At 32.3% G+C, this 18,834-nt stretch overlaps 1 protein-coding gene across 1 annotated transcript in view; it reads left to right on the forward strand.

Moving 5' to 3' along the window:
* The window catches only part of MCEE (methylmalonyl-CoA epimerase), a 23,844-nt gene extending 5,678 nt beyond the window's left edge, over positions 1-18,166 (forward strand). The window contains exons 2-3 of the mRNA XM_003755596.3: positions 1,441-1,763; positions 17,753-18,166. Of these exons, the coding sequence (XP_003755644.1) occupies positions 1,441-1,763; positions 17,753-17,905 (476 nt within the window). The 3' untranslated portion in view covers positions 17,906-18,166. The remainder of the gene's footprint in view (positions 1-1,440; positions 1,764-17,752) is intronic.
* Positions 18,167-18,834: the final 668 nt, after the last annotated feature.

Below are 18,834 nucleotides of genomic sequence, written 5' to 3' on the forward strand. Positions count from 1 at the left end.
AGGCTTCCTCAGCTTTGTCACTGGACTCTGAATACAGGGGGAGACAGATTTTTATGTATTAAATACAATTAATTGAATAAGACAAATTAATTAAAAGAAAACATTTAACAAGTACAAAATTAGTTAATCTAATTTCATTTCTAACTGATGGGAAGATTAGGGACTTTCCAAGATGGGAGTGGGGAGAGTGAATAGGTACAATGTCCTTAAATAAGGAAAAGAGGTGTCTCATCCAGAGAAACAATAACTGACCAGGATGGGGCCAATTTTCAGATAAGGCATATGGCTTGCTTAAGATGTATAATTGTGACAAAACTCCTTGCATCACTCTTTGGATTTGACTGAGTTTCTAGTCAGTATAACCTCACCCTTAGTTAAAGGTCGTTAATCAAGAGGGAACTTCCTATCCATGCAAGGATAAGTTCAAACAATGAAATAAGATTTTCTCACAATTTTGAATAAAGTTTTATCACAAGACAGAAATTAGACTAGACTCATAATTAAATAGAAAGAATTAGATCCAGAATTGAGTCACAAGATGGAGTCAGTATGGTTCTCTCAATTTCCACCACTACTTCATATTTTAATTCCCTAAATTTATGTTATTTTTGTTAAATCATTTCATTCATATTTGACTCTATAACTCCATTTGGGGTTTTCTTGGCGGTTACCAGAGTGGTTTGCCATTTCCTTCTCTAGTTCATTTTACAGAAGAAGAACTGAGGCAAATTGGGTTAAATGACTTGCCCAGGGTCACACAGCTAGTAAGGTTTTGATACTATATTTAAACTCATGAAGATTACAAGCCTAGTTACCATCTAGTTTCCCCAATTCCTTCAAACCATTCTGGCTTTTCCATGTTGGGCAAATCACTTAACTTCTCAAGACTCCAGGTAACTCCCAAACTATAATTTGTAGAGCTAATACTGGTCTTCATTAGTAGGAGGAATTCATTTTCTGGGAGTTTCCTATATTGAAATCACAGGTCCATTCCAACTCAGGGTTAACTCCACACTTTAATGAGGCATTAGAGTAGGATTATTGGGTGACCAAAATACTATTAAATATATGATTGTCTTTTAAATTCCATCAATCAGTATAAATGATTATAAAATGTCTTCTTTTTACTCATATTAAGTGAAGCTTAAAATTAACTTTTCTGTTACAATAATAGTTATTTGTAATGGACAAAGCTAAGAAGTCATGCTAGGAACTCTTCATTTTCCTTTCTGAATTTATTTCATAATTTCAGAAAAATGTTAGCTATATATGGGAAAAGATAAAAGCATTTCCTCTTATTTTCTGTTTCTAAGTAGCAATATTACCCTGTCAAAAGATAATAATAGTACAGTAGAATAGGCATATTTAGATTTTTATTAAAAGTAAAGAAGATGTACATTGATTTCAAATTAATTGTACCATTGTCCTTCAATTTTACAGGGATTTTCTACCGACTCCAAACTTTCACTCCAACAGTAAAAACTTTGTCTCAGAATGTTCCAGAAACCTTGTGGAATCTAGGTCGATTAAATCATGTAGCAATTGCAGTACCTGACTTGACTGTGGCCAGGTCTTTTTATAAGAATATGCTAGGGGCCCAGGTAAGTGAAGTGGTCCCTGTTCCTGAACATGGTGTCTCTGTCGTTTTTGTGGAACTTGGAAATACCAAGCTTGAATTACTACATCCATTGGGAAACCTAAGTCCAATTGAAAGTTTTCTGAAGAAAAACAAGACTGGAGGAATGCATCATATCTGCATTGAGGTATTGTGATTGCTTACCTAATATTTTAAATAATTTTTCCCCACAATTAACTTTGACTTTTTAAGACTATTGATGTAATTAAAAAAACTTTATTAAAGATCTCCATAGCTTGTATTTGTGGCATTCCCAAAACATTTTATAAGGAGTCTGTCCTCAAGAAATAAAAAGAGAAAATACTAAAATATTTCCAGCATTTTCTAAGGAAATCCAGCTGACTGTTCCTTAAATCTATATAGGTCCATATTTTGGGAATCATTTCTTCTCCTAAGAGTTTATATGATTTTTAACATTTGTATTTGATAACAATGTTCCCCCCCCCAAAAAAAAAAAAAAAACTTGAGTCTTTTAAGAAGAATATATTTGCTCCAAATCCTTGAACTACAGAATGTCCTATTTATATTTAGATAAGACTTGATTTTTAAGGTACAGGACAAAGGCACATTTTAGTTAGACTTCATTTTTCAGGACCTCAAGAATAAAGTAAAATAAAATGCTGTATATGAATATAGGTCAATTAAAATCCAAAATAGTCTTGGGTTTATTCATGTATGACTCTTGTAATTCAGGTGTTTCCTAGAATGGATTGTAGAGTTATATCCAAGAAATTCAAAACCAATGAAGCCTAAAAAGATGAACATTGGTCACTGAAGATAACTCTTTTATTATTAATACAGAAAGCAATGCCACACTTCTTAGGCTGACTTATTTATTGTCAGCTATCACTTCTAAAAATTTTCATCTTATTTGCTTCTAGCGTCTCTACCAAATTTGGTCTTACCATCTACACTGGCCTCCAGATCTCCTGGTTATTATCTTCTGAGCTGCCAGTGTATCTTAAAAAAAATTACCAGGTACTTATATCTACCCTGCAACAATAGTGTATCTGAGTGGCTCAGTGCTGGGTCTGCAGTCAGGAAGACTCATCTTCTTGAATTCATGTCTGACTTCAGAAACTTCCTAGCTATGTGACCCTGTGCAAATCATTTAACCCCATTTGTCTCCCTTTCCTCATTTGTAAAATAACATGGAGAAGCAAATGGCAAACCCTTCCCATCTCTTTGCCAAGAAAATTCTAAATGGGTTCACAAAAAGTCTAACATGAATAAAATAGATCATAAAGCATTTGTATTGATTAATTAGAATTAATTAATTAGAATATGAGTTTCTTAAGAAGAGACTTGTTTTCCTTTGCCATTCGAATTTTCAATGCAGTTACAAACACAGAATAAGCACTTAATAATTTTTTTCATTAATTGTCAGTCACTCATTGATTTGCCAAGACTAATGTGCTTCTTCCAATCTCCTATAATTGAGGTTATCAAAAAATGAAATTTACTTGCAATTTCCTAGGAAAACAAAATGCCAAGTATGTTTGAATTTCATTTCAAATAGGACTAATTTGGTTCTGAAGGAAGAGTAAAGAATTCATGAAGTACATGGACTTTGTGAAATATATTTTGGCCCCCAAGGGAACTTTTTTGATTACTTTCTGGATTTGAGCTGCCTTCTACATACCTAATCTTTGTTAATAACTAAACTCTAAATAAGAAAGATGTGACTGAAAAAACTTCAAATTCACATTATTTAGAATGGTATTCTGCTACTTTTTGCCTCCAGTTAAATGAAAACTAATTTTAAAGTGAGAATAAAGCCTAACTTATATAATTAGTTATTTTAAAGTTTTATCTAGACAATTGAGTAAATCAATCAATAAACATTTGTAAAGTGACTATTCTATACCGTGTTAGGTATTGGACATACAAAAAAGAAAGATGAAATAATTTCTTCCTTTGAGGAGCTTATAGTTTAGCTATAGGAGACATTTATTAGTACATATGAGAGAGATACAGAATACATACAATATAAGTGGGGAAATGGGATTAGCATCTAAGGGAATTAGGGTGGGTTTCATGTAGAAAGTAGAAATGGAGCTGAGCTTTGAAGAAATAAAACTAGGAACCCTATAAAGACAAAGTGAGGAGGGAATACAGCATTCATATATAGCATTTTATTTTACTTTATTCTTGAGGTCCTGAAAAATGAAGTCTACCTAAAATGTGCCTGTTTTTATTTTAAGGAAAGGTAAAATGGGTATATTTGTAAGTACCTAGAAAGAACTGGTAGATTGGGGGGGACAGAAGATTAGAGACAATGAAGGCATCATTGTAGGAATAATTTGCTAGAAAATATGTGGATTAAAGGGTTGACCTTGGCAAAGATAAAAGCCACTCTTCATCAGAGACCAGAGTAGGGGAAGGAAGATTAGAGGATGATGTTATAGAATTGTGAGATGTGGAGGAGGGGAGAAAACAGAGTTTATGGCAAATGACCTTTGTTTTCTCAGGAAATTGGAAAGTAAGATCTTGACCTGGAGGGTGGTTAGAGAATCATTCTGGAAGGCTTGAGGAGGGAAGGGAAACAGTTCAGATAGTGATATCAGTTTTAGCAAAAGTCCAAAAGCACCTTTGTCTTTGTAAAGCCAAGTCCATTAAAATATTCTTTATTTAAGGGGAAAATGATTCTTCAAGTTCTTTTTATTCCCTATCTTTTTCTATCACAAGTAGAATATTTTAATCATGCTTCAGATTTATTAATCACCTGGTATTAAAACTTTAGGAACCATTCTCTGTATGTCTTGGTGCAACAATCTTAAAAGCAATTAGTGGATTAGAATTAATAAGTAGCACTCAGAAATACTATTGAGGGTTTAGACGGAATCCCCCAATTTTTAGTTGCTATGGTAACTTATCATTGGGTGCAAATGCAATTAAAACTTATTTTATTAATTTAGATATTCACTCAACATAAGTATGAATTGAAAACTTCTCAAGTAAAACTAAAAGCTATAAAAGATGACAAGACTTCCATAGAGTGCTACATCTAACTTAGAAAAAGGATTTCAGATCAAGATTAAGGTCAATAGATGAATGAAGAAACTTTTAAATTGTATTAGTAGCACATCCCAAGAGTTCAAAACTCATTACAATCATTAATTAAGTCTTTTAATACCCTTGTGAGTAAGGCAGTATGTCATGGAGATGTTAAAAAGTTAATTGAATGACTAAAGTATCTAGAAATAAGCTCTAGCTATTTTCCATTTAATTCATTCTGTCTTCAGGACTCCAAATTTCTTGTATGTATAGTGTTTTCTTGAAATAACTCAATGAATTTATAACCTCTAGAGGGTTACTAAAACACGATTCACTATATTATTTCTCTCTGAGATCCTGTCAAGGAAGTAATAAAGGAGATATCTATATTAATGGTCAAGGACAGTGATTTCCAAAATGTTCTCACTTCATAGCATGTGCAAAACAATGTATTGGGATGAAGAAAGAAAATAATAAAATTTAGAACCACATCTTTTAATTACTATTATGAAGCATTAAACAAAGATCTCAAAAATAATGAAAGCTATTCAATTACATTGCTCTCTTTTGGAGAACAAAAAAATGTTTTAACTTTTAAAAAACAATTTTTTTAAATTTAAATTATTTTATCTTTATTTCATAATTTTTAATTTCTGTTAGTATAGTTATGCACGTATATACATACACATATAATTTGTAAGCATATATATGTATGTACCTATATATGCAATGCTCTTAAAGAAGTTTGGAGATTCTACATCTATAGTAGTAGAAAGATCTGCTTAATTAATGTCTTAGTATTATATACTAGCTCTCCTTAACAATATTAGAGCTAGGATTCACTGCAGTTTTTAAATGTAATATTTGATAGATACTTTATAGACATTATCTAACTTCCTTATAACATATCTAACTTCCTTATAACATTCCTGAAAGGGAAAAGATAAATTTCTTCATTTTGCAAATAGAGAAATTGAGGTAGAGAACATGTAAGTATTCAATAGATCAATAGATCACATGAGTTAGAAGCAAAGTTGAACATAGATCTCACTTTTCATCAATTCACTGATTATATTGAGAAATATCATTGGCAAATAGGAACATAACAAAACTATTTCAAGAAAATAAGCCAATTTCTTTAGGATGAATTTTACTCTTGGGAGGCAGAAACTATGCCCTTTTCTTTTTGTAACTCTGATACTTATAACAGATGATTAATAACTATGTGTTTAATAAATATTAGTTAAATCTAGAAATAGATTAGCTTTGCTGTTTTTGGATAAGCATACAGTTTTGAAATGATCTTAACATTCAATCCCTCAATCTTTTTTTTTTTTTGTTGTTGTTCTAGGCTATTACCCTTGCACTTGCTAAATTTTCCTCTTTTCCCTTTCTTGACAGGGTAAACTAGTTCAGTTCTACACTGAACTCATCTATTATGCCCTTTGCCCACTTTTCATATTGTTGACCATGCCCTGTCAAGCTTCTTAATGTTGGATAGCCTAATTTACCATCCACTGCCTTCTCCCCTTTACATGTGTTGCTGAAACAAAATCCTAAAAGCATGTTACACATTCGTGCTTCAGAACTGTTTTATGCCTCCCCAATTAACTCACTATCAGAGGCAGTGAGTTGGTTCAGTAGGTAGAGTACTGAGCCTAGATTTAGGAAGATTTCTGAATTCACTTCCAGTCTCACATACTTATTAGCTATGTGACCTTGAGCAAGTCATTTAATTTTCCTCTATCTCAATTTTCTACAATTGCCTATAACTTTTGTTTGTTGTTCAAAGCCCTTTATGACTTTTTCCCTCCAACATCTTATGCCTTTTACTCTTCTGCTCTGCCTCCTACTCCCACCCCATTGTTCATACCTTGCAATTCAGAAATATGCACATCTTAATGTTCCTCCACTCAGCATCTCCTGGGCATTTTCACTGGCTGTACTTTATGCCTAGAATAACTTTCTCCCTTTATTTCTGCCTCCTCACTTTCATTTGCTTTAATTGCTTTATTTTATCTTTATCCCATAATTTTGAATTTTTATTAGTATAGTAATACACACACACATATATATATAATTTGTAAACATATATGTGTGTATGTAGATGCCTTTCCAATTCCATTTAGTTCTAATGTTTTTTCCTCTTTTAATTGTTTTCCAAATAAATCTAGTATATACCTTGTTTGTATTTGCTCATTGTTTCTTCCATTAGGTTTTGAGCTCTTTGGGAGCAGAAGTTGTCTTTTACTTTTCTTTGTATTCCCAGTTCCTAGCAAAACCTTGGCACATAGGAGGTGCTTAGTAAATGTTTAACTGATTGTCGCTGAAGTTATCTGTTTCAATATAACAATTCCATTAACACTGTATAACTGGAATATTCAGAAATTATTTTCCTAAAAAAGCCTTGAATTTCTTTTTGGCTTCATGACTTAGTGATTTTTTAACTAGCTGTATGTAGCCTTCTATTGCCATAGTTGCTTTGAAATGACAGAGCTACCCATCAGGAAAGAACAACACTACACCAGCCCAATCAACTGCATTTGTTTATTTGAGGCTCTTGTTATGTCTTGATGACAATCGTCATAAGCTCTAATAGGTCTTCAGACCTTTAGCCTATTCCTAAACATCCTGCCCATCACTTTCATTTAGCACAACTTTGATGATAACACTTTTTCCAAAAAATTTTCAAAAGATGCCAATTTTCTACGGAAATACAAATTCCGTAGCTTTAGCATTTTAGACCCTTCACAATCTGGCTTCTGTCTTCCTTTTAAACCTTCTCTTACACTGCTTCCCTTCAATTAACCTATTCTTTAGTTACATTAAACTATTCACTCTTCCTCAAACTAATTTTTCCACTTAACAACTTTGGGCCTTTGTTGAGGTTATCTTAAGTTTTATTCATTCCTCCTGCCTTTTCCCTTATACTCTTTCCTTCAATTCAAGGCCTTTCTCAGGGTCCTCTCCAACCTTCTTTCCTCTCTTTCCTCCCCTTTTGAGGTTAGTACTATTTTGAATATTTGAGGTTCCAAATTCTGGTATCCAGATTCCTGAGGCATTACTACACTTAGAAAATGTTTTAAAAGTATCAATTTATACCTACAGACAATTTCATTATGCTAAGTCTATAACAGCTTTTAAATTCTTGACTAGTCTTGTCATTAATTTAGGCTCTTAGAAACTGCAATTTAGGACTTAATTCTGATGACCAAGGAAGAAGTGGTTTGATGTATAAGTGATAGGAACCTTGGAAACAAATAGATAATATAATTTTGTAGCTTGTAATTTAGAGGGGAGAGAATGCAGAAGACAGGATATTATTTTAAGATTTAGGAAAACATTTAAAAAGTGTAGATCTGTATGGTACCATGTTCAGAGAATATAAAAGTGAGTATAACTTAAAAGAAAAGTGGTTAAAATGCTGACTCTATAATCATAAATTATCTCAGTGAAGAATAATAAATTTTCTTTTGACTGTCAACAAAGAAACCCAAAGACTTGCTACAAAAGATGACAGAAGGGTACCTAAGATTAACATAAAAGAATTACATAAACTTTTGAGAATATCTATGCTGAGTATATTCTTAAGGGAGTTAAACGAATATCCATCAAAAATAGCTAAGAAGACGAAAAAAAGATTTTATAAATTATGTTCCATTTGGGAAATGCCTTTTCAAACACCAAGAAGTAAAAAGTGATAGACTCAATGACAGAAAGCAAAGGTCCTCAAGTTCTGTGCAAGTCTTTGTTTCTCATGAAGAATCATGTTCTTCAAATTGGAAAAGATAAAAGGAACACAGTAAAGAAATAATTCAAGTCCAAGATAGTAGAGACACCCCTGTCAGTTTTAAATAAATTTAAGTCTACAAGCCCAGATGAGTCATATCCCAAAGTACTGAAAGAATGTGAAGTTGTGATCACAGATCAACAATTGGAGGGATGATGGGAAATAGAAGTTCTTAGCAACTGGTTACTGACAAATGTTTTAGTACACAGCAGTGAGAAAAAGGTAGTTTCTATCCTCATCTCCACAGCTTGGCTTCCGTAAAATTTCACCTAAACTTCTATCTTCTCTAGGGAGCCTTTCCCAACTCTTCTCAATTCTAGGGCTTTCCTTCTCTTAATAATATCCTATTTATCCTGTATATTATTTGTTTGTATGTATTTGCTTGCTTATTGTCTATCCAATGAGATTGTGAATTCCTTGAGGGCAGAGACTTTTTTTTTTGCATTTTAAAAAAAATCCCCAGTTTTTACCACAGTGCCTATGATATAGTAGATACTTAATAAAAGCTTACTGACTGACTGATTTGAAAATAGAAGTCAATGAACTTGATGCTAATATCCAACAAAATTTCATGTTATTAAATTCATTTTGTTAATATTTTAAAAAGAAAGTGTTCAACAACTATAAAACACTTTCCACACAAATAAAGTCAGATCTAATAATCAATTGGAAAAATATTAAGGGTTCATGGATAAGTCAAGCAAATATAATAAAAATGACAATACTATATAAATTAATCTACTTATTTACTGCCATATCAATCAAATTCCCAAGAAATTATTTTACCGATCTAGAAAAAAATAATAACAAAGAACAAAAGGCCAAGAATTTCAAGGGAATTAATGAAAAAAAATGCAAATGAAGGTGTCCTAGCTGTGCCAGTTCTAAAACTATATTACAAAGCAGTGGTCATCAAAACCATTTAGTACTGGCTAAGAAAGAGCAGTTGATCAGTGAAATAGGTTAGGTTCACAGACAAAATAGTCAATGATTATAGTAATCTAGTGTTTGACAATCCTAAAGACCCCAGCTTTTGGGATAAAAACTCGTTATTTGACAAAAACTGCTGGGAAAATTGGAAACTAGTATGACAGAAACTAGGCATTGACCCATACCTTATACCATATACCAAGATAAGGTTGAAATGGGTTCATAAAGAGTGATATTACAAGCAAATTAGAAGAACAAAGGATAATTTACCTCTTAGATCTGTGGAGAAGGAAGGAATTTGTGGCCAAATTATTGAACACAAATAGATAATTTTGATTATATTAAGTTGAAAAGTTTTTGTACAAACAAAACTAATGGCAGACAAGATTAGAAGGGAAGCAATAAACTAGGAAAACATTTTTACATTCAAAGGTTCTGATAAAGGCTTAATTTCTAAAGTATATAGAGAATTCACTCAAATTTATAAGACTTCAAGCCATTCTCCAATTGATAAATGGTCAAAGAAAATGAACAGACAATTTTTCAGATGAAGAAATTAAAACCATTTCTAGTCATACAAAAATTTAAATCACTATTTATCAGAGAAATGCAAATTAAGAACAACTCTGAGGTACCACACTATACACCTTTGAGATTGGCTAAGGTGACAGAAAAAGATAATGATGAAAGTTGGAGGGGATGTGGGAAAACTAGGACTAATCCATTCTTGGTGGGGTTGTGACCTGATTCAACCATTATGGAGAGCATTATGGAACTAATCCAACAGTAGCTCTACTGGGCCGGTATCCCAAAGAGAGCATAAAAAAGAGGGAAAGAACCCACATGTGCAAAAATGTTTGTGGCAGCCTTTTTTGTAGTGGCAAGAAACTAGAAATTGAGTGGATGCCCATCAGTTGGAGAATGGCCGAATAAGTTATGGTATATGAATGTTATGAAGTATTATTGTTCTATAAGAACAATCAGCAGGATGACTTCAGAAAATCCTGAAGAGAATTGATGCTAATGAAGTGAACAGAACTAGGAAATCATTGTATATAGCCACTAGATTATGAAATGATCAATTCTGATAGATGCAACTCTTTTCAACAATGAGATGATTCAGGCCAATTCCAGTGATCTTCTGGTGAAAAGAGCCATCTACATTCAAAGAGAGAGCTGTGGGAACTGAATGTTGATCACAACATAACATTTTCACTCTTTCTTGTTTGCTTGCATTTTATTTTCTTTCTCATTTTTTTCCTTTTTGATTTGATTTTTCTTGTGCAGTAAGATAATTGTATAAATATGTGTGCATATATTGGATTTAACATGTATTTTTTACCAGGTTTAACATATATTGGGTTACTTACCATTTAGGAGAGGGAGTGGGGGGGAAGGGGAGAAAAATTGAAACACAAGGTTTTACAAGGGCTAATATTGAAAAATTATACATGGATATGTTTTGAAAATAAAAAGTTTTAAGAAAAAAAAAGAAAGGGTTCACTGGAGCTAGTATTATTAGTTCATCTAGAACATTAGCTCACCAAACAGGTCCTCAGAATATCTAGATGCTATCACTACACAGGAGGTGAAGTAAAGAACTTATTTTAATTAGAAAGAATTAGTTAAAGATTTATTTAAAGGTGAATTGAAAACTTAGTAGATTGAACACAAGATGAAAGAATTTAGGATCCCTTTGAGAAAAAGGAGAAGAGGAAAACATTTAAGGACAGCTAAGTTTAGGAAACTTAGGGCAATAGCAGGAAAGAGGCAATGAGTAGGAGTGAAAGTATAGTTTCTACTGAGGAGTCTATGATAGTTGAATGCCTCACAAACATCTATTATATGTACAAAAATAAATGATATCTACATAAAGAACATCATGAAATCCATTTGGCTATACCGGAAACTAAGACATCAGAGACAGAAATCAGAATAATACAAAGAAATCACATTTTCTCATTACGAGTTGAAGAAAGAAAGCAAACAACATATAAATACACACGAAGACTGCAAGAGATAAAAAAGGCAACAAAGAAAATATTATTTAATTATATCAGTTAAAAAAAAAGAAGATTATGTGTCTTCTTTTTGTAAGGAAAAAAATTTTTTTAAGAATTATGACCAAATAATTACTTATGATGGTAAAGTTGGAAATTAACTAAAGTAAAGAAAGAAATGGTTAAAAAATTTTAAAATTGGGGCAGCTAGGTGGTGCAGTGGATAGAGCACCAGCCCTGAAGTCAAGAAGACCAGAGTTCAAATCTGACCTCAGACACTTAACACTTCCTAGCTGTGTGACCCTGGGCAAGTCACTTAATCCCAATTGCCTCAGGGGAAAAAAAAATTAAAGTGTAAAGGTTTAAAAAAATTTAAATAAAACTATTCACATCAGATCCTGGTAACATGTTCTTTTTGAGGTTTTGCAGATGTTATTTTAATAACATTTGTGGTTATTTTTGAAAACTCTTTTTAAGGCAAAAAGTCCTGAGTTTAGAAATCAATAATTATACCACATAGCTTTTAAAAAAAGAATAATAATGATTGTAGCAATTAAAGTTCAACCAGTTTACCTTCCGTCTCTGAGAAAATACAGAATATTTCATTAGTTGATTTCCAAAAATCTAAGATAGACAAAGCCACCCAAAAGGATGATTTTATTTTCACAAAATGTGTCCAACTAAATTAATTTCCTTTTCCTATAGTTATATGTCATGTGGTTATATCAATATAATATACATAGACTTTGCATAAGACTTTTGATTCCATTCCATGTGGAATTAGCAACAATCAATGTATGTGTTTTGTATTATACTACTACTAGATGGTTGCACATCTGACTAAAAGATTGTTCCCCAAAAATGTTGTTTATTGCTGTTTAATGACAGTAGGTTCCTTTAAGTATTATACTATCCAGCTTCATTTAATTTAGGGTAGGTTAGAAGGCAGTGTTAGTCTTACCTGCTCAGATATAAGAATATCCACAAACCTTGCCAATGATGAGTAGCATTTTAACATCTGTTCTCTGGAGTTGTGATTTGTCAATGCATTAATCAGAGCGCTTAAATCTTTTAGAACTATATTTCTTTATAGTATTATTATTGTATAAATCATTTTCCTGGGTCTGCTCATGTCACTCATCAGTTCATCTAAGACTTCTGTGAAACAATCCCTTTCATTTCTGCAATTGTCATAGCTACCACCAATTTATCAGTGCTGAGAATACCTCTACTACACTTAGGAATAGCATATGGTTTCACTACCTTTGATTGTGATAGTGATGAAAGAGAGAGGAATAGAGAGAGGAAAAGAGAGAGAAATAGAGAGGGGGAGAGAGAGATAATCTGGCCAATTATGATTTTCTATACAAATAAAACTCTCTACTGAAATAACTATGAATGAAATGAATTTATTCTCTTAAGTGATAAACTGCACATTTAGATGTCATCTGTTTCACTCTGCATCCACTACTTGTTAATAATTGACTTGGATTTAGCTCCTTGATGTAGTACCTTTCATGTGAAAAAAAAAGTTCACTACAGCTGGCTACTTCTGAATCTTCCCTGTTTCTTTTGTCATTTTAGAGTAGCCTCTACATGAAATTTACTGCTGGCTAGGTCCTTTCAGTTAGATTGATCCTAGTTAGTACTAGAAAGAGGATCTGGGCCTTTCATTCAAGTTTAACCTTTTAAAAGGTATAAAATGCCCTTTATTTTACTCTTTCCTTTCATGTGGACATGTAAATAAAAGAAAGAACCTTTGCAATCTAGTCAGTACATTTTTTTTTCCTCATCCCTCTTAACCTTATTTTTTAGTGTATGGTTACTTTGTAATCAACCTTTTAGCTTGCATCATTTTTGATCTCCTTTTTATATCTTCTTACTATTTATATATTTTTCCTATTTCTAAAGAATAACTAATAAAAATTTAAAGGACTTATTTAAACTCTGTAAACTTTCATTCTCTTAACCAAAAGCTGTTTCATATTTGATAAAGGATGTTTTTTGGCTGAGATGATTTGGGCGTTCTTTTGTCTTGGATCCCTAGCATTTCACAGAGGCCCCTACAATGTTTACTTTTGTTGTTTATGTTGTCTTTTTTATTCTAGCAACTTTACAATAAATTCTATAAAAAATAATCAGAATCAATGACTATCCATTCCTCATTTTTCAGAATCAATATTTTATTCACAATAGCTTCAACAAAGTTATTGTGATTACATACATATCATTTGATCATCCTTTCTTCTAATTTAGTGTTTTTAACCTTCGATATAGCTAGTCCATGGTTTGACTACCTAAGAAGGCAAATTTAGAAATTACTTCCATATTAGTAACCAACCATTTTTGATTGTTAATATATAATCAACTTCAATTTTGTGTGTGTGTATGTGTGTGTGTGTGTGTGTGTGTGTGTGTGTGTGTGTGAGAGAGAGAGAGAGAGAGAGAGAGAGATTCATCATATCCAGTGCCTCCTATCTTTTTGAAATAAGTATAATATATGTCTTTTGACTCTTTCATTTCTTAATCTTGAACTTAAATTCTAATTCTTTCTTGAAGGGCTCAAACGTTAATTCATTTTCTTTTATTGTGTTCTTATCATATGCCTATTCTGTGTTTATTGCTTTGGAAGCCTGATGCTTTCAGGGAGCTAGAGGGATATTCAAGGGATATGATTCAGATTCTGCTATTCTCAGAGGAAACTTGTGAATGACAATAACAAGCTATAGAGATTCTTCGTAGCAGAACTTTCCAATATTGAATCCAGCCTACCTGTCTAGGGAGTCCTAATTGAGGTATGTTTCAAAAACCCTGAAAAGCAATGAGAATTCATGAATGACATCAAAAGAGGACTTTAAAAAAATAAACTAAAAGCAGATGCTATAATATGCAAAAATTCAGAAACCACAGTTTGGGGGCCCATTGAGAAGTGTATACAGTATAATATAAATAAAATTAATAATGAAGTTTTTTTATAAAGGCATAAGGAAAACATTTACAAAATATTTCCATTTAAAATCATTGTAAGGAATTTTAGCTATTTGGCAAAATCTTGACCATCTTCAAAATATCTACCTATATTTATTTCCTGAAGGTGCAAATAACTAAGATTTTATTTTAAATAAGACATATGAGAGGATCACCATCTAGCCTTAAAGGTTATATTGAACCATTTATTGAATATGAATAATCTCACTGGCTACTCCCTATTAGCAAGTCAGTTCTTTTAATCTTTCTCTATCCTGCTCCCCATGACAACTGTTCAAAACTTATTCTCTCCTTAAATCTTCTGTGCTGTTTCTTCCCTCCACTAGTCTCATAGCTAAGAATCTTACCTCAGACTTTTCTCATGAAATAGCAACTATTTGCTGTGATCTTCTTCTCTTCTCTGTAGTTCATAGCTCCTTGATGTCATCTCCCATTCTCTTCTTTATTCTTTCTAATAAAGAAGTGGGCGTTTGTCTCACCAAGGCTAACCCCTTTACCCGGTCCTTTAAAGCCTCTTTACTCTCTCTTCTAGCAGATTATTCCTTTATCCGTCTTCTCTGATTTTTCCTTTTTTTCCCCTCTAATCTTCACCCTTATCCAGGTTCCTTCCTTCTTATATTCCAACATTCCTCCATCTTTAAAACATCCTCACTAGACTTTACCATTCTATCAAGTGATCATCTTTCCTATTCAGAGTCAAACTAATAACAAAAAAAGCTTTCTAGATAAAAGCTTTTTTCAACTTCACTTTCTCCTTCCTTTTCTTTTAATCCTTTGCAATCTGAATTCCAACATCATCCCTAAATTGAAATGGCTCTTTTTCAAAAAAAAAAAAAAAAGAAAGAAAGAAAGAAAGAAAAGGAAAAAAGGAAATAAAGAAGGGAGAGAGGAAGGGAGGGAAGGAAAGGAATACTCTTATAATCCTGCAGAGTATTGCAAAACAAATTCTCACATTAGTCATGCCTGAAAATATTTGTCTACCTCTATATTTTTAAGTTCATCACCTTTCTTGTGGGAAGTTTGTCTTTCACCTTTAGTGTTCTGGACTTAGGCTTTATCACTGCATTGATATGAATACTAAAGTCTTTCCATTTTTTTGGTGTTTTCCCCCCTTACAACATACAATAACATAGATTATTGTAGAAATTGTCTTTTTAGTTCTACTCACTTCACTCTGCATTATTTCATAGGAGGCTTTCCCAAAGTTTCTTCTGAAATTTATCAATTTTATCATTTCTTATGGCACACTAATATGTCATCATATTCATAATTTATTTTAACTTTGTCAATAGGAGGCCCATTAGTTTCCAATGTCTGGCTACTATGAAAAGTGCTGCTTCAATTATTTTGGTGCATAAAGATCTTTTGTTTTCTTTCTTTGTTTTTTTTTTGGGGGGGGTTATTAGGCCTAATAGTGGTATAATAATAATATATCTAGGTCAAAAGGTATGCATATTGTTGTTATTTTGGAGGTATAGTAACAGATTGCTTTCTAGAATGGCTAAACCAATTAATAACTCTGTCAACAATATATTACTGTGCTTGTTTTCCCATAGTTCCTTTAACATTTGTCATTTTCCTTTAAAATGACAGTTTTGACAGTCTGGTGAATATGAGGTAGAACCTCAGAGTTGCTTAATTTTCATTTCTCTAAATATTAGTAAATTGGGGCATTTTTTAAAAAAACTTGATTGTTGATAAGTTGGATTTCCTCCTTTCAAAACTTCCTCTTTGTATCTTTGAACATTTATTTTTTGGGGAAATGGCTTAGTCCTATAAAGTTGAATCAATTTCTTATATCTCTTATGAGAACAAGAGAGGTACCACAGAATGAGAAGTGCAAATGTTCCCATGCTTCAAAAGATAGATATAGATATAGCTATACATAAATAGGATATATATATATATATATTTATATATATATATATATATATATAATACCCTATCCATAATTCTAAAAGATAAGTTTTTACTTGTATCTCTTCATTTGTCTGTGATATGACCTCTTATACCTAGGTAATATATTAACTTAGAACGTGGGATATGATAAGAGGTGTTAGTCTAACCTAATTTTGGCTAGACATCTGTCCAGTTTTTATCAGTAATTTTTATCAAATTATTTCATTTTTTTTCCTGTTAACTGTTTTTGACTGAACTTGAACACTTATTTTCCCGACTCCAAACCTAGAATTCTATCCACAGTGCTATCTAGCTGCCCAGACTATCATTTCTTCATTTTGGACCCTGCCTGCCTACTAATATAACATTAGGTCATATCTACCAATACGTTAGAATTCTTTAGCCATGAGAGGCCATGGAAATAAAATACAAAATAGTCCTCCCTCCTCTTCTATTTCTATAGTGAATGTGGCAGAACGATAGAAAAAAGGCAAAGATAGCTCTAAGAATCACACTCTTTTTCAAACAGTTTATAAATATTAATTTAATTAATGTAAGTCTTGGTATTCTAAGTATGGAATCATTATCCAAAGCAAATGGGAATTCTTCTGTAGGAAATGAACCATACAGATATTGACTTTCTCTCCATAAATGAAACTAGAGGTAATGCTGACTTTTCCGAAGCATTCTTCCTTTTCTAAATACAGTTCATCACTTTTAATATGTTCAAGAATGTTGCTAGGTTTTAAAGTAAATGTCATAGATTTATACTTTGATGACTCCACCCTCTTTTTGGAGCATGGGGACATTTGCACTTCTCAGTTCTGTGGCACCTCTCCTGTTCTCATAAGATTTTTCAGAGATCATTGATTGTGGCTCAGTATTCACATCTGCAAGTTCTTTCAGTACCCATTCATATTGATTTATTCAGGCCTGGTGACTAGGTAACTAAAGTCTTTCTTTCCATTAACATATGAAAATTTTCCAGTCAAGACCTAGCTTTTTTAGTGGGAGAGATGAGGCACCTTGATAGCAAGAAAGAATTTCATAGAAACTGAGAGACATAAAGGACCTCAGTGGCTATTTAGTTCAATACATACAATTTACCCATAAGAATTCTTAATATTGCAGTTTCTTACAAAGGAAAATTCAGCAATCTCCTTCCCTGGACATCTTTAAAAGTAAGATTCTAATGTGTTTTAGATGATTTACTAAAGACAGAGGATAGAGTTTAGAACATGCAGCTGCACCAGTTGTAACCCAAACCAGATTAAAATTAATTGGGAACTATTTAACAAAATAAAAATAGAATAAAAACATATATAATGTTACATTTTAAAACTAAGAAAATACTTGTACCACAGGGATTCTTATGTATGCATTAATGGACTTTGCTTCTATTTGAATCTGATACCACTGATTTAGATGATCTCCTAAGATGATCATTTCAGCGTCAGGATTTAGTGATTGGTTGTTCTTATGTGCTTGAACATTTTTTCTTCTTTTAACAAGGTGGATGATATTGAAGCAGCTGTGACAGATTTAAAGGAAAAGAAGATCCGTATTCTGAGTGAAGAGGCCAAAATAGGGGCACATGGCAAGCCAGTCATTTTTCTTCATCCTAAAGACTGTGGTGGAGTCCTTGTAGAACTCGAACAAGCTTGATCAAAGTTGTGAAAAACTTATATTGAGAGAATCATATATAAAATATTACTTTGAATATGATCTTTGTTCAAATCCTGAGTTATGCCTTGACTTAGAAGTTCAAATATCAAACTGACTGAAGATTAAATGGATGATAAGAAAAAAATGTTATTTATTTTTACTTTTCTCTGATCTTTGGAGAAACATTGATTATCACACCTTTAATAAATTGTAAAAATCATGTTTATGGAAATAAAATTATCCATATCTTTAAAATGTCAATAAAGTGTGTCAATTATTCCACAGGATTGTGTGCTTAGAATACAATGTATACTCTCTATATGAAGAGATTAGCCACCAAAGTGCTGTGTACATTGACACCTTGACATAGCTATAGATGGCTAAATGTTTAGGACTTCCCTGTTTTAACAGTCAAGCTGTTCTTCCAGCCACTGGGAGACAAGTTGCAGTTTTATTTTATTTTGTTTTGTTTTTAACTGAAGTTTTCTAGGTTTCTTGGGACCAGCTAACTTTCAAAGAAGACTATTTTGGGCCAATATGTTTTGGGTATTGAAAAATTAAAACAAAAGAATGTAAGCATATATGGAAGTGTGAATAGATGACGAGATCGTATCTGGGCAGGTCCATGAATAGATCAATTTATTAGTGATATGGGGTACTAATTATTAGTTATTGGAGGCATACAAAACAAATAGAAACCCCTCCTTTGCAGAATTTACATTCTAATTGGGGAAACATATATGAAAATACTTTTGAAAAAATATATAAAGGGGGGACAATTGAATAAATCAAGTTATCTCATCCCATTTAAAGTAAGTGTCAAGATGCTATGCCCTGATATTTTAATCAGATAAGAATACTGAAAAGTCATGGGTTTTAGAGTAAGTGAAGAAAAAGTCTTTGACCAAATTTAGATGTCTTTGAAAACC

The sequence above is a fragment of the Sarcophilus harrisii genome, chromosome 2, assembly GCF_902635505.1.
Source record: "Sarcophilus harrisii chromosome 2, mSarHar1.11, whole genome shotgun sequence".
In the NCBI taxonomy this organism is placed as follows: domain Eukaryota; kingdom Metazoa; phylum Chordata; class Mammalia; order Dasyuromorphia; family Dasyuridae; genus Sarcophilus; species Sarcophilus harrisii.